The sequence below is a fragment of the Bactrocera tryoni genome, chromosome 2, assembly GCF_016617805.1.
Source record: "Bactrocera tryoni isolate S06 chromosome 2, CSIRO_BtryS06_freeze2, whole genome shotgun sequence".
Classification (NCBI taxonomy): domain Eukaryota; kingdom Metazoa; phylum Arthropoda; class Insecta; order Diptera; family Tephritidae; genus Bactrocera; species Bactrocera tryoni.
The window spans coordinates 73,429,383-73,453,761 of NC_052500.1; the positions used below are offsets into that span (position 1 = coordinate 73,429,383).

The 24,379-nt window shown below is 29.6% G+C and overlaps 1 protein-coding gene across 2 annotated transcripts in view; it reads right to left on the bottom strand.

Moving 5' to 3' along the window:
• Positions 1 to 1,078: 1,078 nt before the first annotated feature.
• Positions 1,079 to 24,379, bottom strand: part of LOC120769375 (serine/threonine-protein kinase meng-po) — a 50,012-nt gene continuing 26,711 nt past the window's right edge. For both annotated transcript variants that reach the window (XM_040096343.1, XM_040096342.1), the window contains exon 2: positions 1,079 to 3,126. In XM_040096343.1, coding sequence (XP_039952277.1) covers positions 1,793 to 3,126 — 1,334 coding nt within the window. In that variant the 3' untranslated portion in view covers positions 1,079 to 1,792. The remainder of the gene's footprint in view (positions 3,127 to 24,379) is intronic.

Genomic DNA, 24,379 nt, shown 5'->3' on the forward strand with positions numbered 1-24,379 from the left:
TTTTATTTTGTTTTATTTTTTTTTTAATTGTTAAGAAATATTCATTTTGTTTTCAAAATTAAATTATCTATCAAAAGGCTATATACAATTTTTCCATTTTTTTATTTTCTTTAATAATTTTTTTACATTTTTTTGTTTCATTTTGATTTATTTCATTATATTTTATTTTAGTTCAATTTCTTTTCTTATATTTTCTTTATTTATTAATTTTTATTTAAATTAATTTGGTCTTTTAACTTTTTTATATAATTTGATTTAAATATATTTTTTTAAATTCAATTTTAATATCCTTTTAATTTTTAAGAAATATTCATTTTGTTTTCAAAATTAAGTTCTTTTTCAAAAACGATACAAAATATTTATGGCTTTTGTATATAATACTCTCAAAAAAATTAAAAAATTAAACTTAATTGTTTTCCAAAAATATATCAAATTTTTCAACAATATCATATTTCTATTATATTTCCATAAAATAAATAAATTTCAAAATTATATTTGTTTTTAATAAAATTATTATTAATATTTGCTTTTCCATATTCATAGAATCAGTTGTTCGCAGAAAACAAATTTCCTAATAATTTTAATAAAAAAAATTGTTAAAAAGGTGTAAAAAAATATTATTTATATAGTTAAAAAATCTATGATTTATTATTAATTTTTTTATATTTATTTATAAAAAATTGTTTATATAATTGGTGAATATAATAAAAAATTTCATATGAAATAAATTACTAAAAACATTATTTATGAAATTATATTTGGAAAAAAATTTAACTAGATTTTTTAACTTGGTTGAATTTTAGTGATTTTTTTCTTTGGAAAAATGTGATATTGATTTTTTTAGTCAAATAGGTTTTTTTAATATTTTATTAAATCCTAAGAAAGTTATAAATAACTTTTTTGAGCATTTAATATAACTTTAAATTGAGTTTAAATGATTTTTTTATGAAAAATTGCTAAACTTAGTTTTTTTTAAACAAATATAATTTTAAAAGTTTTCCTAAAAATGTAAAATAATATTTTATAATTGTAATATAAATATTATTTAATAAATTATATTACTTTAAGTTGATTTTGGTAGCATTTTCATATGGCAAATTTTACCATAAATTATTTTTTTTAGGCAAATAAAATGTTTAGTATTTTTTTATCACTTAAAAAACTGTAAATAAGTTTTGAAAATAAATTATATAAATTTGAAATTTTTTCTCCTTAAAAACACTGCCTTGCTTGCAAGAAATACCCCACAAAACATACCATGGATTTTTTTATATTTTGTGATCATAATATTTGGGGAAGGGTAAGCTAGTACAAAATTGATTAAATTGTTTCGCTTTATTTTTTTATGAATGTATAAACTCCCAATGTACATATTGCATATCATATGCAATTTATTCTTTTTCTTGCTTTCGTCATTTCATTGCATTAATATTAAATAGTTGGCGCAACACGCGAATATGACTCACTATCTCTCTCGTGTGATATTATACAATAAATTCTTGTGCATTTGGTACTTGAATATGACTTATTGTCGATATGACCTGTATTGTATACATTTATATATAATTATATTATTTTTTTTTTTTTTACTTTCTTCAACGCCACTTAATTCTCACGTTTAACATGTGATGTCTTGTCTTCTGCGCGCCGAGCACGCGTTATGTTTGCGTTAGTCATGGCTGGCTAACGCGGTTTCGCCGCCCACCGGCGCAAAGCATGCTGCAAACGATTTCCAAAACTTAAACCAATTTTTACGCGCGTTTCTCGTAACCTTTCACGCGCCCACTGCTGTCTAATTGGCCACCTCTAGCGCCGCAAGACTTTCGATATCCGAATCGAAGTTAGCATCGCACGTCGAGAGCCACTCAATGACACGGCTACGCACCACTGTCTGATCGATGGAATTATCCAAACCATAACTGGACATCATACGCTTCAGTTTCAATTTATTTTCATCGGCGGACAGACGACCTTCACGCTTATTCAAATAAATACACGAATCCTGATCGGGATTCGGTGAGATGAGCATCGCTGACTTCGATGTCGCAATGCGGCATTCAACCCAACGATCTTTCATGTATTTCATGACCTCGGTTACTTTGCAGCGATCTTCCGGATCGTGCGTTAAATACTTGCGGAAGCAACGCATCAGACGCGGTGAAAAACGACGGAAGCCGTCAGGTATTTTTGTTGTCTTGCGTTGTTCGTATTTCATAAAGTTCGAATATTGTGCATCCTTCACCCAATCGGCCATGTGCCATGGCGGACTGCCAGTCAGTATGTTGAACAGCAGGATGCCGAATTGCCACGAATCGCTGGTGGGCATGCATAGAAACCGTTCATTTTTGACAATCTCCAACACTTCAGGCGGCACACAGCTGGTCCACGTGTGCTTCACCTTGTGCACCAGCAAACTCTTCTTCGTGGTCGTGCCGAAATCACACAATTTGACACGTGAGAAATCCGGCGTGAAGACCAAGACATTTTCCAACTTAAGATCACGATGCACCAAATTCTTCGAATGCATAAAACCCAACGCCGAACTCAATTGTTCGCTGATAGTCTTACAAGCCGACTCATGCAAACCATGTGGCCCCAAATTGGCCGCCAGATCACCGTACGGCGCATGTTCCATAGCAAACACATAGTAATCCTTCGTCTGGAAGGCCACATTGTAAGCGCTGAGTATATTGCGATGATGTGACAACTGATAGTTGAGGTGAAACTCCTTTTGGAAGTCCTTCAGCGTGGCCAACTCGGCATGTACGGCCTTCAGCACCACCGACGTATTTGTGGGCCGATGATGTGCGAGTAGTATGCGTGCAAAGCAACCTTCGGCCAGCGTCTTCTCGACATCATACTGATCGGAGAATGTCATTAAGGGCAATTCAATATCCGGCACGATATGTATGATGCCACTATCATCCTTGTCCGGCTTCTTGTAGATGCTGCTACGGCGACTGACAGAGGCGCTTGAATTGGGCACTTCCAGCTTTGCGCTGGTCACCGGTGATAACAGTGAATTGTTGTTCGTGCAAGTGCTGCTGTTATTGTTGCTGTTCCTGCTGTTCGTGCTGCCGCCATCGCCGATCGAGCGACGCAAACGGAAAGAGAATGAGCGTTTCTCTGTAAACAAAAAGAAGAAGGCGAAAGACGAGTATGAATATAAGTTTATGAAATAGAAGCGTGAGAATATTGCTAAAAGCTTTTAAACTCATAATATAAATAATATTAGAATATACATATATATTTAAAATTAATTTAAATATACTAGACATCTTGTATTTTTTCACGTTATCATTATTTTTAGATTGGCTATCCCAATTGTTGTCATCAACATTTTTAGAATAATTTATATGTAAGAAAACATGGAAGAAACCATAAAGTTGCAAAGCGAAAATTTTAAAAAATTTTAATTAAAATTCTTTTATGCTTGCAAGAAATGATTTTATACAATCATATGATATATTGTGACATACAAATCCCAAAATAATCGCGATGTGAACCAAAAATAACCTTGAAAGTAACATGACTATATGTGACCAAAGGCTTTTCGGAACAAACGCAGCAAATTTCTCAAGCAATGCCTAATCATTAACTGAATTGCAAATGATAAAAGCTGAAGTGACCTATTTATAGTACGATCGAGAACCATTGTACCTATGCGTGATTCCAAAATTTCCTCCTCTAAGCTACTCGACCTCAAGCATTACATTTTACCAGTAGGAGGTATAATGACAGCTTATCTTTGCAAGGTTATTCCAATATTTGATGATCTGTAATTATCGTGGTCTATAAATATTTTTTTCTTTATTACTCTTTTTTGGATCATAAACCACCTACAAAGTTGCGCCTTGTCCCAGGTGATTTTGACGTAGATTAATTCGCACAGTACCCACCACCTTCGTCATGTTATTATGGATCGGTCATGTGAATCTCAGTTAGGCGACATCAGCCAAATGCTACCCTTTCAGGTTATGACCTATAATATAAGTATTTCTCGAATAATAGTCTTCGAAATTCTGGAAATCTCTCTAATCTCTCTCTCCCTCTCTCTCTCTCTAATCATATGTAAAAAAATTGTTTCCGGCCACTCCCAAGTGAATGGCGCTCAGAGAACTTTCCTCACTTCGAAATTCTGGAAATCTCTCTAATCTCTCTCTCCCTCTCTCTCTCTCTAATCATATGTAAAAAACATTGTTTCCGGCCACTCCCAAGTGAATGGCGCTCAGAGAACTTTCCTCACTTGCATGAACTTCTACACATAGCTCCATCTTCAACGGATCGACCAAATTTTGACCGTTCCATGCTTTAATTCGCTCATGAAGTGCCATTCTTCATAATATGTGATAATATTATAGAACTACTAAGTGATCTCCAGAATGTGTAATGAATGCCAAGCAGTTTAAATACTTAGATTATATGTCAATATATTAGCATTTGCTCTCAGACTCAGTCTCGGACAAAAATAGCATTTCAAGGGTTAAGAAATAATATGAAGACTAAATTCTGGAATGCATTAAAAAAATTGTTAACATTTGATTTTTTAAGTGTTTTTAAGATATAAAAATAGAACTTCACACGAAAACAACGACGCAATATTTCGTTTATGATGATGAAGAAGCGAAATGATTGATGAAGTGCATAAAAAATTTGCGGAGTAGACAAATTAATTGCGAGAAAAATGTGGGAGTACATGCATATATAGTACATAAGGTTTATATGTCTTTTTGAAAAAATATTTTTGAAGAAATAGATCTGTATGTGTCTTTTATAAAATATTTCTAAAGAAAATTATGTGCTTATAATGAAATGCCAAAAGGCTAAGCATTGTAAAAAGCAGTGGAAAATAGAAATCGAAAACAGGAAAGCGAAAGAAAAAAATTTAAAATAATGTAGAATAATGCATAGAGTGAAAAATACTATACAATAAAATTAATAAATGGGATAGTAAAATTAAAGAAAGTAGAATCAAGTAGGTATATATGTATTTCCGAAGCAAAAACGATAAATGAAATGAAATTGAACAAGTGATAATAGAAATATGGAAGCAAGGTCTGGATGTATAAAATTAAAATGTAGATTAGTGTAATAGCTGGGAATCTTAGTATAAAAATTTCCGAGCACTTAGCCGCAAAAAAACAAAATTGGGGTCCTATTATAAAAGAGCTTCAAAGCCGAGCTGCAAAAGAACGCGCCGCTCTCACTCGATTAAAATTTTCGGCTTGTCGTTTAACTTTACTTTTTACAGCTTTCTAAACAAAGAATACACAAATCAACAAAAGATGCTAGCTCATTCTAGTTCTATTTTGATTTTGAGCAGGAATTGGAGATTAATACTTATATGAAGTTAAGTGGCCAGCGATATCCCCATTTATTTTCAATAAAAATATTCAATTTCAAATTAATAACAAACTAAGGCAGATTGTCATATTTTTAACAAGAAAAAGTAAACTATTTAAAAATTTAAAAATACTGTGTGTACAAAGTAAGGCAAGAAACATAAGCAAACAGCTTTTTTGAAAAAAAAAATTATGGAGTTGTCAGCTGTTTTTTCAGTTAGTGAAATATTAACCTGCAACATGTTTTTCTACAATCAGTGAAATATTAAACTATAATTAATGGTATCAAATGATAAATCAAAGAAATCAATGAGAGTATGAAAAATTATTTTATAGAGTTTTCCCCCTTTTTAACATTCAAATATAATATTAAACTACACTTTTTGAAATACATATCCGTATGTTGTATGTATAAGTGTAAAGATCAATGAAATTATTATTTCTTAACATTATTTTTAGAGAGTTGTCACCTGTTTTTTCTAAAATACAATATTCATCTGCAATTTCTGAGGTAAGTTAAAGAAACTAATGGTAGTAGAAAAAATTAGTTTGTAGAGTTGCCACCTATTTTTGTACAAAAAATAATATAAATCTGCAGTTTATGAAATACTTATCTAAAGTTTTAGAAATCAATGGACTTAGTTAAAAAAAATATAATTTTCCACAGAGTTGAAACCTATTTTTTACACACAAATAAATTAAAATCCGCAATTTTTGAAATATTGAGCTAAAGTTAAAGAAATCATACAAAATTATTGTATAGAGTTGCCACCTATTTTTTTTACATATATGTAAGTATATTATAAGTCCGCAGATTTTGAATTATTAAGCTAAAGTTAAAGAAATCAATGGAATTAAACTTAAAAAATATTTTTCATATAGTTGCAACCTGTTTTATTTTTTCCCATATAAAAATATTATATGGAATTCACAAATGATAATTCAGCATCTTTTTTATAACCTCACCAATTAATCTATGCAAAAATATTTTATATACATAGTTGCCACCTATTTTTATATATGTACATATATAAATATAATATAATTTCCCCATTTTTGAAATATTAAGCTTAAGTTAAAGAAATCATTGGAGTTCTGTTTTTTCAAATTCTTTCCATAGAGTTGTCACCTGTTTGTTTTTCAAAAAAAAATTTATTTGAAATTTGCAAATGGTAATTCAATATCTTCTTTATAACCTTAACAATTCATCTGTGTAAAAATATTTTATATATGTAGTTGCCACCCGTATTTTAGCCGAAGCAAAAAATGCCAATAAAAAATTAAAATTCAACAACTTTTTTATAACCCGACTAATTAGTTTATAGATAATTAAGGGCACTTATGAGCCATCTATCAGCACAACATGGTGCATGGCAACACGAAACTGTAAAAAGCTGACATAAAAACTACAGTTAGTTCTACTAAAATATATTTATAAATTTGTATATATGTAGATTTGTATGTATGTATGCACTCCCAAAAACGCCTTTACAACTCATCATTGACGTAGCAACGCTTTGAGCGCCGCCGCCCATTTTATGATCTTAAGAGCAACCACAGCAACCGACCACTTTGGCATTGACCCGCCGCCAAGCTATTAAATATAAATTATTAAGTGTGAATTTCTATTAGTCAAATCTTCCGAATTGCACAAGCAGAATTTGCTTTGTTTTTCACTTGTTTTATTTTTTTTCACTTTTAATTTGTTGTAATTTTTTATTTGCCTCTTTGTGCTACGTAGAGAAAAATACTACTAGAAATACTATATTTTGCAAACAAAGCGTTTATTTTTAGCAACAATTAACATGAGTATAAATAATATACATTAACGTAAATTACACCAAGCCATATAGAGTATATATATATGTATATCACTGTGTGTGGGTGTGTAAAAATTTATAAAACAACTTTGTTTACGATATTTATTATTACAACAGCAAAGCTTACACGTCTTCCGTTCTGTTTTATTTATTTCCGTATTGTAGTTGCAGTAATGAATATAAAAACATCAAATGCAATACTGAGCGATCATAAAAAACTTTTGAAATTAAATAATTTAGCTAATTTATGCATAAATTTTTGTTAAATTAAGGGTTGCCACCAGATAATTGATGTTTTTCTTTAAACCGCCATCAAAAAGTGCAAGTCACGAAAAGATATCTCATAACAAATTGAGCACAATTAAGGAATACACAAACAGTTGAGCAATTAGCAGTTAAGCAATTGAAATTCTAAAACAATTTAATATGGAAAATTATCCATTACGCAATAATTTAAACACGTCAAAGCGAAATTTTGATTGCCTGGACTTCACGCTTCGCGTTTTGATTTATGCTCGCAATTCGATTGCAAAATAATAGTAGCGTATTGATACTTAATTTGCAATTGAGTAGCTAATTAATTACTAGTAATCTAATAGAAGGTTCATCTATAAATTTGTTTAACTAATAGCCAAATTAGAATGATTGAATGTACTCGTAAATTATGCTGGACTAAGAATTAATGGGAAAAGTGTGTTGCAGTAAGTTTTATAGACTTTTCTCGAACCAAAAACCATGAAAATTTCTAATACAACTAATTGCTTTTCAATTAATATAGTAGAGATATGCAAACTATAAGTAAATTTCAAGAAACTGGATGCAGAGCGAAAAATATTTAAAATTTCAGATTTCTTCGAAAAATTCTCTAGTCGTGAGATTCAAAACATAACATAAAAACTGTGTTGCCACATGAATGCAATTTATTATTAGTAAAGAAAACAAAAGTTTATTTTAAACGGTATTTTAAAAATTGTAAATTTTGTGGAGTTGCCACCATTATTTAATTGTTTAAATATTTTTAATAATAAAACTTTCTTTAATCAAGAAATAGTTGTAACACCTTCATGTTCTAATTTAAATTATCCAGAGTCATTCATATGCGAACCCAATTTTTGAGGTTAAAAAACTCCATGTAAAATACTACTTGGAATCACTGTCTATACCACTAATAATTTTCATTTTATCTAACTGTTTCGCTCTTTAACTTCAAATATTTGTACTAGTGTTTTATGGGTATTTCTTAATTTAGTCAACTAGCATTTCTATACTTATATTTATTAATTGACTCAATTAAGAAACTCTATGAAATTCTTACCGAATAAAAGTGTGTTAGCAAAATCAGATCATGAAAAAAATATTTTTACAATTTCAGCTAGTAAATTATTTGATTTAGGTTTTTGAATCTTTAGCTTAAATTTTTGAGGTTAGAACAACTCCAAACAGCAAATTACTTGAAATCACTCACTATTGTTAATTTTAATTTTTATACATTTTTCGCTTCTTAGTTTAAATTACATGTACGTGATTTTAAAAGTATTTCTTAATTTAGTCAATTAGTAACTTCGTATAAGCATTAATGTATTCAATTTATTAATTGACTAAATGAAGAGGTTTTGTGAAATAATTTTTGCTTATCAAACAGTATGCATTTAGGAAGAATTTAGACTAAAAAACTTTAAGATGATGTTGACACCTATAAAAAAAATTAAAATGCATTTAATAAAGACAGGTCAGGAACAAGTATATTTACAATTTAAGCTGCTAAAATATTTTATTTTGTTTTCAACTTTTAGATTCTTTAGCTTAAATTATTTGGACGAGTATACATGTCTTATATTTGGTAAACACAAATTATTTCGGAATGTTGTAATTTAGTCAATCAGTAATTCTATGTACGAATTAATGTGGTAAATTTGCTAATTGAATAAATTAAGATGCACTTTGCAATAATTTGCTTACCAAGTATAAGATAATTAGAAATATTAGGCTAAAATATTTAAAGGCGGAGTTTCCAACTATTCAAAAGATTCAAAACCCATAAATACCGTCAGATTGAAAAAAAATTAAATATTTATAATTATGGCTACCAAATTATTGAAATTAATATGCACTTAAAAAGATTTGTATATATTTTAAGGGGTTACACCATATAGTATATACCACTTGTAAGTCACAAAAACACGTTTTCGTGAATAGTTTTTAAGAGGTTTTTTTTTTATAATTAAATAAATTATAAATAAATAAAAATAATCTGCATTTACACAATTTAATTTAATGTAATTGGTGATTAATTTTGAAAAAATTATGAATTCTCTTGATCTCATTGTAGATCTCTGACGGTGGAGAAGAGTCTTCTGATTAAAACGATTTATAACCCAAAAACTAAAAGTATTTTTATAACAATCGATGAATATATGTTATGACTGAAAGACTATATAGTCAAAATTTTATTTTTTGACAAAATAGCAGTTTTCCAAAAAACGTTTTTTGTGAAAAATTTACACTTCAGAGTGCCTTAAAAAATCGAAATTGCTCTCAAAATTATTCTTCTTTGATCATTTGCTGGCGAATGTATCTAAGAACATCATCCGTTTCGGATAAATTTCCTCACTGAAAACAGGGTTTCGAAAAAAACGCGTTTAAAGTTTTGGGAGCCGATGACAATTAGTTAAGGTTCTGGTCTAGGATTTTGAAAAAATCGATTTTTTTTTTGCATATTTTGAAAGTTTAGACTTTTTTTTGAAAATGGTCAACGCGATAACGACATCCTTACTAATTAAGAATCTTCTTGTTTTTTGTGTTTTAGATCTCTACCAGGGTTGAAATCACGTCAACCAGGACGCACCGTTTCTTTTGAAGCCCCCACTCCACCGGCCCGTATCTCGACGAATTTTGTTTTTTTTTCTTGCAATTTTTTTTTATATTATAAAAATGTCAATAAAAAACATATAAGAAAATGGATAGTAAAAATGTTTTTAATTTTTTTTTATCTTAGTTTAAAAAATGCCTAAAATTCATGCGTCTAGACCAGAATATCCCCTTAATAAATGCCTTTAAATACGCTCATATTTCTGAAACTATTTGCTGGATCAACTTCAAATTTTTGGAGAATATAGTAATATATGTATGTATATATTCCATTTTTCATATAAAATTGTATATGCTAGAAATGTTTTACGAATCATACCGATCTGGCCGATTCCGACAACTGATCAACCAAATATCAAATACATCTATATATTACATTTTAATCGAATATCTTAAAATCTAACCAAGAAGTTTGTATGATCTTTAAAAAGTAAACTTTGCTTTAAAAATTGCCGTCTCGAAAGCGGTTTTAGAGACATATTCTTTCATGCGAAGTTGTTCAGTATGATCCGTAGCATATTTCCAACATAAGTGATTTTTCCGTTTTTCAGCTCGAAACCGGTTTTAGAGCTATAAGTTGTACAGCATGATTTGTAAATTATTTTCCGCTTAAGTGATTTTTCTGGTTTTTTCGCTGCCTGTATATCAATGCGCTCCCAAAAGTGAATATAATCACACAATGCTTCAAATTTAATTACTATAATCAAATTATTTCGCAATAGAATTTTTAGAATTGTGACATTAAACTCTAATGGAAATTTTAATGAATTTTTCATGCAATTTTTTTTTTGTTTGTGTTATTTAGATATAATTTAATAATTTTGTTTAGAAATATCTCATTCAGCTATAATGGAAATTTTATTAAGAACCTTTACTTTATTCTTTTTTCTTTTATTACATAAAAATATAATTTAATAAATCCCCTGATTAGCATCAAAACAGCTGTGACCTAATTTAAGTCATTGCCATTAGTTAAGAAATCCTTTTAATCCAACTAATTTAGCTAATTTGGTACTCTCCTATGTTTAACCGCTACGCACACCGCTGCCAGCTACAGATTGCTTTAATGTTTATTTTTTTTAAGTTAGCATATATTATTTTTCTACAAATACATGTACATGGCTGCATAATACTATGTATTAACAGTGACATTAAACACGTAGGTGGTCTGTTTGTATCCACCTGACAATTATTTTAAACAAATTATGACTTTTCTTTGGAAAAACGTCAGCAAAATTTATAGCCAAAAAATAAATGACAAGCAAAAAAGACTGCAAAAAATTTTAAATTCAGAAAAGAAATAAAAAATAACGTGATTTTTTGCACGAACTGATTTGATTGGATCACTAAGCGAAAATAAATAAAATTATAATGTATAAATTTATACACACTATGTAGAAAAATATTCACGTATGTAACATACATATACACATATGCATGTATGTGGATAGATGTGCTCCGTAAAATCTCAAACCACCGTAAATGACACAAAACTACAAAATAAATTTTAACTTTGTGATTTATAACTAAACTACGCCACTTTGATCTGGACAAAGCGCATAACAAGCAAACAACTAAAGCGCAAAAAGTATAGAAAAAAACATATAACATAATACAAAGCAGCTAAATATAATATAAATGATATTTAAAATCATATATTATACAGATCATATGTGCCAGACGCAAATTTAATGCGCGCCTAATGCCAGAGGTGACAGACGAAGCATTTTTGAACATATTCGAAAATCAAAAAATTGTAAATAAATATGCCAGCATGTGTGCCATATTGCTTACATATAACAACAACAACAAACAGCTTTCACGCTTGCGAAATTTGGGGCGTCCAAGCGTCTGAACGTGATCCAGCGCAGGCAACATAGCGATTTGTGCTATAGAAATGATTGAAGCAACAACAAATATAGGCATTGACATGTGGACTATATATATGTACATATGTATTTGAAAAACATTTCAGGAAAAGTAGCGCGTCATTTATAAAGCTAATAAAGCGAAAAGCTTAAAAGAAATTATTAATAGCGCGCTTTATGCCAAACGCTTATTGATTCCGGGAAGAAGTGCCTTGTCGCTGTTTCGCTTTCTAAGAAGTAATTTTTTTCCACTTTCACTGCAAATGATGTACATTTGATAAATGGCCGGCACGGGCATGCGGCTAAAATACACGCTTAAGTGCTTAAATAGCCGACTATCAATTGGAGCAACACTGCTGACGTCAGCGCAGTTGGTAGACAAGCGCAATACGCATACGCCATGGCGTACGCTGACCGTTGCACAAACTCCCTGCCCGGACAGTGCGTTTAAGTGCTGCGTATAAACATTTTTTGTGCTGTGGCAAGAGAGATGTAATATAAATTTTTATGCGTAGTGATATGAAAGTTCTCTGTAGGAAATGTTAGCTAAGTGGGCATGTGAAATATGCGTGTGGATATTTAGAGTTAAAGAAGATTTTTATTTGAAATGTATTCAAGAAAACAAAAAATATCATAAATGTTAGTATTTAATCTTATGATATTCAAATTATAACAAGTATAAAATCGCATAAAATGGTGGGCACTATTTCATTAATTTATAACAATTTCTAAAGTTTGCCAAAAATGCCATAACTTGACTCATTTTCACGGTAATAATGCGTACTTTTCCGGCAATACTGATTTTTTTTGTCGTTTTTGAGTAATTTCCATCAGGTTTGAGTATTTTTATAAATACATTTTACTGAAATTTTACTGAAACTGAAAATTTTTCATCAGCTTCATAACACTTTTTCAAAAAATAGAGCCCTGCTCCCTCTTACTGCGAATTTTTCAAGAGATTTTGAGCATTTTTCAAAATTAGTGTATTCCAGTAAAAATTTTGCACGAAAATAATTACGATTTTGTTTATGCTATAATCGTTATTTATTACTACTTATTTGTTTAGTGTCATTATATAATTGTTTTTCATGGGTTATTTGCGCCAAATTGCTGGTTTATTTGGAAATTTTATTTATTAATAACTTTATTTTTTGATTTGTTGTATATATTGTGTATAAGATTTCGAAATGGGTGCCAAATATTCAATTATTTTATATGTTATGTTTCTAATAATTTTAATTATTAAATATACAATGCAAAAATGCTTAAGGAAGAACAAGTTTTAAGGAAAAGTTTTGGAGTTGAAGAATTAGAGCTCTCAGTTAAGGCTGCGCCATTTGATATTCTTCATTATTTTGCACAAAAAAGTATTGTTTTTATCATAAGTAATGTGGAATTTTGAAACAAAATATTTTTGTTTTTAATAATATCGAAATATGTGAAAATTTGGATAATTTATACCCTTCAAAATACCTTACTAAAATTTTAAAACGATAACTCAAATAGTTTTTGAGTTACAGTCTTCTAAAGTGTAGCCGCTCAATTCAATCAGTTACAAATGGTCACCTAAAATGCAAACTGCTTATCAGCAAAAAAATTCCAAATTGAATTTCAGATATAACCAATACACAACCTAAAATTCTGTTTCAATATGAGTGGTTTCTATTATATCGTTTTTCCTTAGCCTGTAAACTTATGAAAAGTGTTGTTACGCTATTAAGCATTTTAGGTGACGAAATATTTATCTTTTAAGCGAAGTTTTTTCAAAATTTAATATTTCAAATTTGCTGAAGTGATTTCTCGGAGACAAATATTCCTACAACTATAAAATTATTCAACATTCAAGGATTATATAACAGCATTGTTATCGGAGTGAATTCATTACTCCGTATAAGAAGCCGCCCTTCGGATAACTGAAGAATTTCTACCTATGCCTGTCACTTCTGCTTGAAAGACACTAAAGTGGTCAGCCAGTCTGATAGAGAGCACCGGACAGAAGACACCCCCTTCAACCTACCGCTTCAATCAATCCGTGTAAAAGCAACTCTGCCCCAGCCAGATATCTCTCGGAGGTTTGCGCGCAGAGAAGATGTCGCTGAGAGTAGGCTCCACCGTGCAGTGTTTCAAGTTAGCAGAAATGCAGTCGAAGTGAGAAATGATTTCGGAATTTCGCTCCCTGAAACTTTTAATGAGTCTAGTTGCGCTGAGTCTGAGAGCAACCTTCGCAACAATGTATTTGCCGGCTATACGAGCGGTTATTATACTTACTTGTATGTAGAATGGCATTAAGTGCCAACATTGGTGTTATATTAAGCCCTCGACCAGGCAAATACACCATAGGCAATCCATAGAATTTCATCCTCTTCTCAGCTTTGGGCTTCCATGACAGCTTTCTATAGTACTCTTACTATAAACGGACTGAGCCAAACATTACAGCGGATTCGACAAGGAGCGTATATTATATTTCAGTACTCTGCCAATAGAATAATGTTATTCGCACCATATTGAGCACGATAAACCAAAAACAAAACATTTAGGTATTTTGAGTATCCGACTTAACGGCGTATTTATTTTCAATACGCCCATTTCTACAGGACCCATACACGCATATGTTTATTTAAATTTGAGATATAAACAAATAATTATCATTGTTATGGCTTTTATATGTTGCTGCAACGCATTTACGCATTTCGGCTGAGGATGTTGCAATTTTTCTGCTAGGCCCACTCCCTAACAGCTTGGGCATTGTGGTCGACTGTGCGGATTGTGGGCCTGTACTGCTGCGGCTGTTGTTGGTCATTTATGGCCGCCGCCTGGCCGCTTGGCCCATTGCCTATTTGTTTACGAGACATTACACAAATGTGGTTGCCCCTTTTTCCAAGATTTGTTTTTTTTTTTGCTCTTATTTTGTATGGGTTTTCGCCTTTTTTGCGGTTGCTTTCGTTTACAGTACGCGCGCAGGCACTTAAATATTTATCTCTCGCCTCGTTCTGTTTGTTTTTTTGCCCTGCAATCGTTTTGTGTGTGTATTATCTTTATTCTTTACCAATCATCAGAATACACATTGCCGTTTGGTCGTGTAGTTAAGAATAGATTTCAACTTTTCCAATTGGATTTTGGCCCGCCAGCAAGAAGCTGCGCGACTATTGCTCACTTTACGAGTAATATTTGTCTCCTCTAAGTTTTCTTCTTTTTTCATTTTTCTTTTGTATGTGTGTGTGTTTCTTTATGCATTTCCACACATTTGATCCGCCGTTTTGATCTGCTCGCCAGGCCGGGCGCTGTTGCTGCTCAACGGCGATCAACTGTGGCCACACCAGCACCAACAACCAGCACTGCAAAATACACAGTCGCATCTGCCAAGTGACCACCGCCGTTCTGTCCGTCTGTTTGTGTCTCCGCGCACCGCCGGTGCTATTGTCTACTTTACAACACTTTGGGGGCATTGCTGACGTCAATGGATCAGCAACACAGCCAAGTTGCCAACTACTTCCCCGCTGGTGGCACCCGCAACGTTGCCTACACTTGCATTTAGTTAACCCGGCCGTTTGCTGTTGGCACGGGGAAACACCCAGGCCGTTCTCTACATTGTGTATATATCAAAAAAATATTGTTGTTGTTGTTTTTTTTTGCTTTATAAAATTTTCGTTTGACTTTAGTCGATTTTGTTTTTTATTTTTTGGCTAGTTTTGTTCTTTGTTCTTTTTATTTTTTTATTATTTTTGGCTTTGTCTTTTGTGTTTGCTTATTACTTAGACGTTGTTGTTGCACGCAGCTGCCTGTTCGTGGACGAGCTGTCTGCTTGCTGGCGATAAAGCGTTGCGTTGCGTTGTGCGTGCCAAAAGCCAAAAGTATCAGCGGCGCTGGCATTAATTTTATACGTATAAAAAGCAAGCACCAACAACAACAAAACAATTTCGGCATAGTGTCCATTATCTTTAATTTTATGACCAAACAAATAATTGCCAATTTTTCGGCTCGCACATTTTACTCGCGTCTTCTCGTTAAAATTGCGTTAAATGATATGTGAGTGTGCGTGCTTTTGAGCGAGTTTTTTCCAAAATTTCTACATTTTGTTATTTTTCCTTTAAAATTTGAATTGCATTTTATTTATTTTTTATTTTTTACGTTAGATTTTTTGTCTCTCCCTTCTTTACGGCAGCAAATCTGGAGGCGATACGTGGAATTGCAAATGGTGTGGGTGACGCCTACGCGTCCGCGGAGCTAGTCAACTTAGAAACCTGGCAAGTTTCACAAGCAGACATTAGCAAATTCATTTTTTATTTAGAAGAAACTCAAAAAAATTATTGTTGCAAAGCCATTAATTAACTTTATAGACCTGCGACGACCACGTCCTGACGAACGCATAGAGACTAACATATTCCAGCAGTTGTCAAGCGGAATTAAAAATCATAAAAAAAATAATGAACAAGATAAATATAAACATATGTATATATGTATGTATGTATTGCTCCTAGTTAAATCGTTTTCAGATTAGTTGGGAATTTTGAAAAAATCTAAATTAAAAAAAATCGATTTTTTCCATTTTTATTAATGATACCTTTAATAACAATATACTATTAAATATTTTATATCGACATCCTTCTAAAGCGTAGCCACTCAGTTAAGTCAGCTCATCAGATCGATATCTTAAGTTGTTTTTGGGTTACAGCCTTCTAAAGAAGAGCCGCTCGGTAAAATTAGTTCTATCGAATTATCTTTAAGAGAGTTTTTTTTCGAAAGAGAATTTTTCAAATTTTTTCTTTGTGCAACTCGGAAAATGTTGAATTTTTTCTTCAAAAACTTTATATGTACATATATTAGGGTGTGTCAAAAATCCAAATTTTGTTTTCACTTCGTACTCAGAATTGGTATGGAAACCTTTAAAAAAGGCTCCCCAAGTATGTATATGCAACTCGAAAAATATTGAATTATTTTTCAAACATTTTTTTTATGTATATTAGGGTGGGTCGAAAAAATATTTTTTTTTTTTCGCTTCGTACTCAAAAAAATTGGTTGATGGACATTTCTAAGAAAGGATCACCAAGTATGAGCTCTAAGTTGTAACGGCAAGGTCCTCAGCCTAACGATCTTATTCTTTTTTTTTCTTATTTTCAGGTAGAAAAAATTGTATCTCACTTCCAGCTATTTCAAAAAATATTTTGTTTTGTGAAATTTGTAGAAAATTGGGTGCTCTTCAAAAAGGATCCAAAAAATTATTTTAAAAAAATAACCTATTTTGACCCAGCCTAATGCATATATGATATGTATATTAAAAATTTAAAAATAGAATTTTTTAATTCCGAAAATTGCCTTTCGTTTAGGCTGTCTCACTAGATGTATCTCTTAAGTCCATAACTGGTAACGGGAAGGTCTTTCGCCTAACGATTTTATTTTTTTTTCTTATTTTCATGTAGAAAAAATTGTATCTCATTCCTCATGTTCCCAAAAATCATCTTTCGTTTAAACTGTCACACTAGATGCGAACCTTAAGTCCATAACATATTTTCAGAAAGGAATTCGAAGGTTTCATGTTACACTAAAAGAGAAATGGAATAGCGAAGATGTGAATTTACTTCGTAAATTCCATAAAATTCTCCCGAACATTCAATTCTCTGTAGAGTGACTCTTTAAACAATCCAAGAAATCATCTCTAGAGACATGCATACGAATTTATAAACTCATAATATTTCCAGACAAAAGCTAAGTAAGCTTTGTTTAGCCTTCGCCGTCAAAAAATTTGTTCAGTTATAAACACCCCTCCTCGATCTAGCATTTTCGATTGACTTTTTTATTCAGAATTAAGAAATTTGAGATAAAAGAACTTAAAACCCTGCTAGATACCTAATATTTATAAGCTAATCAATAATATATAAACTATGCTTCAATCAGCTGACATTTCCTCTAAAACTATCTCTATATTAGGTACGTGTCCTCGCTAATAGGTACAATAAATGCGCCCAAATGTAGGCAACGTGTTATTGCTACCCTTTAAGATCATATTAAACGGCGTGCATGCATAAGACGGCCACTGCTACAAAAACAAAACTAACAAAAACAGCTGACACTGAGCGTGTTATCTGCAAAAGTCTTCAGTGTATATGTAACATACGAGTACACACTTAAGTATATATGAACAGGTGATGCTAAAGCAAATACTTGTAGATATGTCTACAATTTCATGAAATTGTGTTTGTGGGGTTTTCAATAGTTTGGGCACCTGTTGTCACCACATCAACAACAATTCCTTGCGACTTGGCATTTTCAAGAATTTTTGTGACGTTGCAAGCTGAAAGCCTCTCAAGGCTCAAGGTAAGCTATAAACATTAGTCAAGCAAGCAGAACAATCACGTACATACACTGGTATATGTACAAACGTACACAGCTTGGACACGTGCAATATTAGTTTGTATAATAATGTACAATAACTTAAGCTGTGATACGTGCAAGCTTTTATAAAATGCACAGCAAGAAATGTGAACTCGAAAAAGGGAGGGAACTAAATAATAATACCACCAGATCTATGTTGGGTGTGAATCAACTATGGTACATTATATCACCCTGCGCCTAAATACAGGCAGCGTTTAAGTGCTCATTTGATTTAAAAAAAATTTTTATTACTTTTTAAAAGCTAAAGCAAATCTTAAAAAAATATCTCCTTCGTCACGCTGGCAGCAGACTAGTATTAGATCCTACTTAAGCGGTCCCTAGAGGGTATGTTCCATACAATTCAGTACATTTGCACGTAGTCCATAGGCATACAAAACAGTTTCAAGCCAATTGAGCCGGAAAATACATTTCACTTGCAGTTGAGTGACATTTTTCTTAAATTTTCTAAAAGCACTCTCCAGTAATTTCCACATATTTCACGTGCTATCTGCATGACATAGGTATATTATATTAGTTCAGGTCAGTGTGATGGCATGCTGAAAGCACCTGGGACATAAGTGTTAATGCTTGCCTTGTTTGAATTCAGAAGTGTTGGCAAGGTTGCAGAAGGTTGAACATGAGAAGTGGTTGCTGTTGGAGGATTTGTAAAGATTATATGTAGACATAAGTGTATATCAGCTGTATTCGAGTTAGAAAAGAAAAAGTGAAACTAAAATGGATGTATTATGAGAGAAGCAATATGTAAGCTTGGAGAATATGGGTTGGACATCCTGTTACTACTTGAGTCTGAGCACTCGAGTTTATAAGCAACCCCGAAAAATGTCTAATACTATGCAAAAAAGAGATTTTTAGTGAAATAGTTTGGCATTTTTCGCAACAATTTGGTTCGCTCCAAAATGTAGGCAAAATTTTTAGATATAATAGTAAAAGCTATATTTTTCAGTAATAAATGTAGGCAACGTTTGCTGAATATATCTATTTGATAGATTATTCAATGAGGAATAATATTTTAATATTAGTCAAACATCCATATTATCTAATAAATCATTAAAGAGAAATTTTCAAGCAATATCGCTCCAAAATGTAGGCAACACTTGCTGTAATATATGTATTAGATATATTTTTCAATGAAGAGTAGTTTTTCAATAAGAATAAAACGTCTATATTGACTTAGAAATATTTCCAGAGAAATTTTAATCTTCGCCCCTAAATGTAGACCAACACTCTTCTCATCGAATTTAAAACTAGTCCCAATAACGAATAGCTTTCTACAACAAGGAGACTTTTACAACGATTGTATGGCACTTTTCAAATTTTACAATTTTTTTAGCTCCGAAATGTAGGCAACGTTTTTAAATAATAGTATTCGATAGATTTTTCAATTATAAAGTATTTAAGTTGCATAATAAGAAATTAGAAAAAGTTTCAATTTTTTTTTTAAATTTCTTAGTTCTTAATATTTTTTACGATTTTTTTATAATGCTTTATTCCATTTTTTTAATAAATTTTTTTAATATTTTTCTTATTAATTTTTATTTTTTTATGATTTTTTATTTTTTTTCTTTATTTCATTACTACAAATGTTCGATACATTCAGTCACTTTTATTGCCAAAAACTTTTTTTCACTTTTTTTTATTATTTTTTTTTCACTTGCCTGCCATTTCTCCACATGCCTAACATAACCAGCTAATTTTATTAGCACCCCTACATAAACACACAGTCACATGTATGTATATTTATTTTCCAATTTAGTTACCACCACCTGCCAACATATTTATTTACCTAATTGAATTATGTATGCATTCATAATTTTTCCTCATTATTAAAATGATCTAGCGAAAGTTGCTCACTGTAGATTCATATAATAAACAGACAACCACAAAGTAATAGGAGAATTATCTTTCAATTACTAGCAGCAGCAAATTGTGCTGCGTGCGTCTACATAACAATTAATAACTAATTATTGGCATTTTTTGGTGAGCTAAAAATAAAACCTTCACAAGTGAAGCGCTAACGAATTTGCACGCACCGGGAAATATGAGTGTACGCTTTGAACATTTCCCTCAACACGCGGCTAATTGTATTGGCATTTGGCGCCTAATTGTTTTATTTCATTTCAATATATATTTCTCTTCTTTTTTCGATTGTTGCCATATGTGCAAAAAGTTTAAGTAATATACATACATACATATGTATGCTTACGTACGCGCCCCATGTCTGCTTGTGTGCACCGTTTGGTTGGTGAGTAATCGCAATTATTCATGCGATCGATTGTTATTGGCATTTAACGGTACAATGTGATTGTGGAATTTTATGGAATACAATTTTTGCTGTTTATTTAAGATATTTTTATTTTTTTTTATATTATAAAATTATAATTTTTTCCTTTTTGTTATCAATTTTTTATTATTTTTAATGTTTAATTTTCATTTCTTAATTATTCTCTGTTTGCTGTTTTTTCCAATGTTAAATTTACTTTTAATTATTTATTACATTTATTATTATTACCTTTTTTATAATTATTTTTTAATTGTTTTATAATTTTTTAATTATATTTTTCATATTTTTTATTCTTGTTCTTAATTTAATTTAATTTTTTTATTTTCATTTATTGTTTTTTAATTCCAAATTGTTTTTTAATTCAAATATTTTATTTGTTTTATTTAGCTTTTAATAACATTAATATGTTTGTCATATATATTAATTTTTTTTAATATTTTTAAATCAAATTTTTAATTATTTAGTTAATTAATTAATTTTTTCCTATTATTTTTTATATTATTTTAATTCTTTACTTTAATTTTTAATTAGTTTTGCCCCCTTGCAATTTCAAATTTATAAATTTTTCTTATTTTTTATTCTTTTATTTCTTATATTTATTATTCTTGGTCTTAATTTAATAAACTTTTTTATTCAATCATTTTTTTAATATTTAATTTTTTTATTTTATTTCATTTTTAATTTTATTTAAAATTCTATATTTTTTTCTTACCAGCCCCAAGATCGGAAGAGCACACGTATATATTATTTAATATATATTTTTTAATTTTTATCAAATTTTTTCATTCAATTTTTAATTAAATTTTTTCATTATTTTAGTTTTTTTCCATTATTTTTTTATTATTATTTTTCCATTCAATTTCAAATTCTTAAATTTTCCTTACTTCATTTTTTATTTCCCTTTTATTTTCTCGTATTTCGTTTACAAGGCAATTAACTGCGAGTTAATGGATTAACGAAACGCAAATATTTGATTGATTTATTAGCATAAATAAATCGAAATACTTCGGCTAAACGATTGAAATATTTACGAGTACCAAATATATGTAGGCGTATATATTTAGCATCCCGCCTTTACTCCGAAAATTTTGCTCAGGTGGGGATTCGTCAAAAAAGGTGGAAGGGGCCGGTCATAGTTAAAGCATTCAAGTGCTTTGAACCCGCTTAACATAGACGCAGTCACAACGCTCATATTTACGATAATTTCGTTAGTCATAAATCAAGCATGCATATATTATATAAATCTCCTCCATTGCGCCTGCTGTGCGGTTGTGTAGCACTTAAACAATGCCATTTGGCACTACGCGGCGTATACTTAATCTTTGTCACGTCGCAAAATCCCTACTGCACATGAATTTACATGCTTGTGCATGCACGACTACTTTCATGGGAGAGTTTGTTTATTTATTTTACAAGTTTATTTCATGATCAAAATATGAATTTACAATAATCGCGTTTATTTTTAATATTTTCTAAAAGCCAAAAATAGTCAGCTATGCATGACAAAAAACAACGAAACGAATGTAATGCATTTTTGGGTCACGATCACTCATAACATGGCGACTATAAGCGAAATTAATGCACAAACTTACACTAAATGCCTACAAAACAACGAAGTAAAAGTAGCACGAGCGTGTGGAAAACGAAAGTAATTGGCAAATCAATTAAACTACGGCATCTTTGTAGAAATGAAAAATTGACTATTATGCAAGATCAAAGTGAAGCAGAATTTTATAAAAATATTGATTGCATGAAATACAAACACATGTGCATAAATGTGGATGTACATATATGAAAGTTTGTATGCAGCAAGGTTTAGTGATTTGGGACATTAATTTTGTATTTATGGTAGCTGATTCTAAATTGACATTTAATACAACTTACATTTTAAAACATTTAAAATAGTAAAAAAAAATTAAATTTTCATTAAAACGAATTTTTTAATAAAACATTTATTTAAAACGAAATTTGAAATTTTTCATGTTGAAACATTTAAAATTGAAATTAAAATTAAAAAAAAAACACAAAAAATAAAATAATTGAATTAAGATTTTAGAACATTGAAATTTTGAAATTTTTTAGATAAAATTTTTTGGATTTGCATTTTACAAAAAAAAAAAATATTCCATTATTAATTTTTTAAGCAAAAAAAATAAAATTTTAATTTTGAAACATTTAAAATTAAAACCAAAAAAAAAAACTAATTAAATAAAGATTTTGAGAAATTCATATTTTTTATAACAGAAAAAATAAAATAAAAAATATTGTTTAATTTAACAAATAAATTTAAAAAAATTCAAGAAACTCAAATTTTTAAATTTTTTAACAGTAAATTTTTTAGTTCAAAGAAACAGAAAAAAATCTTTCTAAGCATTTTTTGGATTACATTTATACATAATCAAAGCAAAAAAATAAAATTTTAATTTTGAAACATTTAAAATTAAAACCAAAAAAAAAACTAATTAAATAAAGATTTTGAGAAATTCATATTTTTTATAACAGAAAAAATAAAATAAAAAATATTGTTTAAGTAACAATTTTTAAAAATGTTTTTGTTTTTGATTATATTCGTATTCAATTTTATATCAGAAAATATTAAAGCGAAATTCTTCATTTAACAAATAAATTTAAAAAAATTCAAGAAACTCAAATTTTTAAAATTTTTAACAGTAAATTTTTTAGTTCAAAGAAACAGAAAAAAAAATCTTTCTAAGCATTTTTTGGATTACATTTATACATAATCAAAACAATAACTTTGGTTTAGATTTTTCAATTAAAACTGTATATCAGAAAAAATTTAATTAACAAAATTTACAGAAAAAATTGTCTACTAGATTCTTCATCAAAAAATGTCGTTTTGGATTATATTTGTATACATTTTATATCAGAAAATATTAAAGAAAAAAGTTTTATTTAACTTAAATTAAAAAAATGTTTAAGACACTCACATTTTTAATTTTTAATTAAATTTTTTAAATAATTTTATTTATATATTTTTCTAAGCAAAAAAATGTCAGCAAATTTTTTGTAATAGATTCATATACAATTTCATATAAAAAAAATTTTAGAAAAATGTATTTTTTGAACAAAACTTTCAAAATTTTTTTTGGGCTTAGATTTTCCGATATATATAAATTTTTTTAAAAAAAAAATTAAAGAAAATGTTTTTTTTTTAACAAAATTTTCAGAAAAAAATTCTATTACATTTTTCTTCGAAAATTTTTGGATTATATTCGTATAAATTTTATATCAGAAAATATCAAGAAAAATATATAATTTGTCAAAAACATTAAAAAATTTAACAAATTCAAATTTTAAAATCTTTTGATATTCGATTTTTCAGATTATATTATAAAAAATGATTACTTTCTCAAATTTAAAAAAAAAATTAGATTATTGCTTACATGTTTTATTTACAAAAATTAAAGAAAAAAATTCGTATTAGATTTTTCATATAAAATTTTATATCAGAAAAAATTAAAGAAAACAATTTATTTCTTTAAATTTTCAGAAAAAATATTCTTTAAATTTTCAGAAAAAATATTCTGTAAGATTTTTTATCAGAATTTTTATATCAAACAAAAAAATTTAAGTAAATTATTTTTTTTAAACAAAAAATTTACAAAAAAAACTGTATTAAGTATTTTCTTACAAAATTGCATATCATGAAATATTAAAAAAAAAAACATATATATTTTAAACGAAAAAGTATATGTATTTCATTTTTATTATGTGCACTATCCTATAGTAAAAGATATTTTACTTAAAATACTAAAATGAAATAAACTGGAGACCTTCGATTTGGCTAAA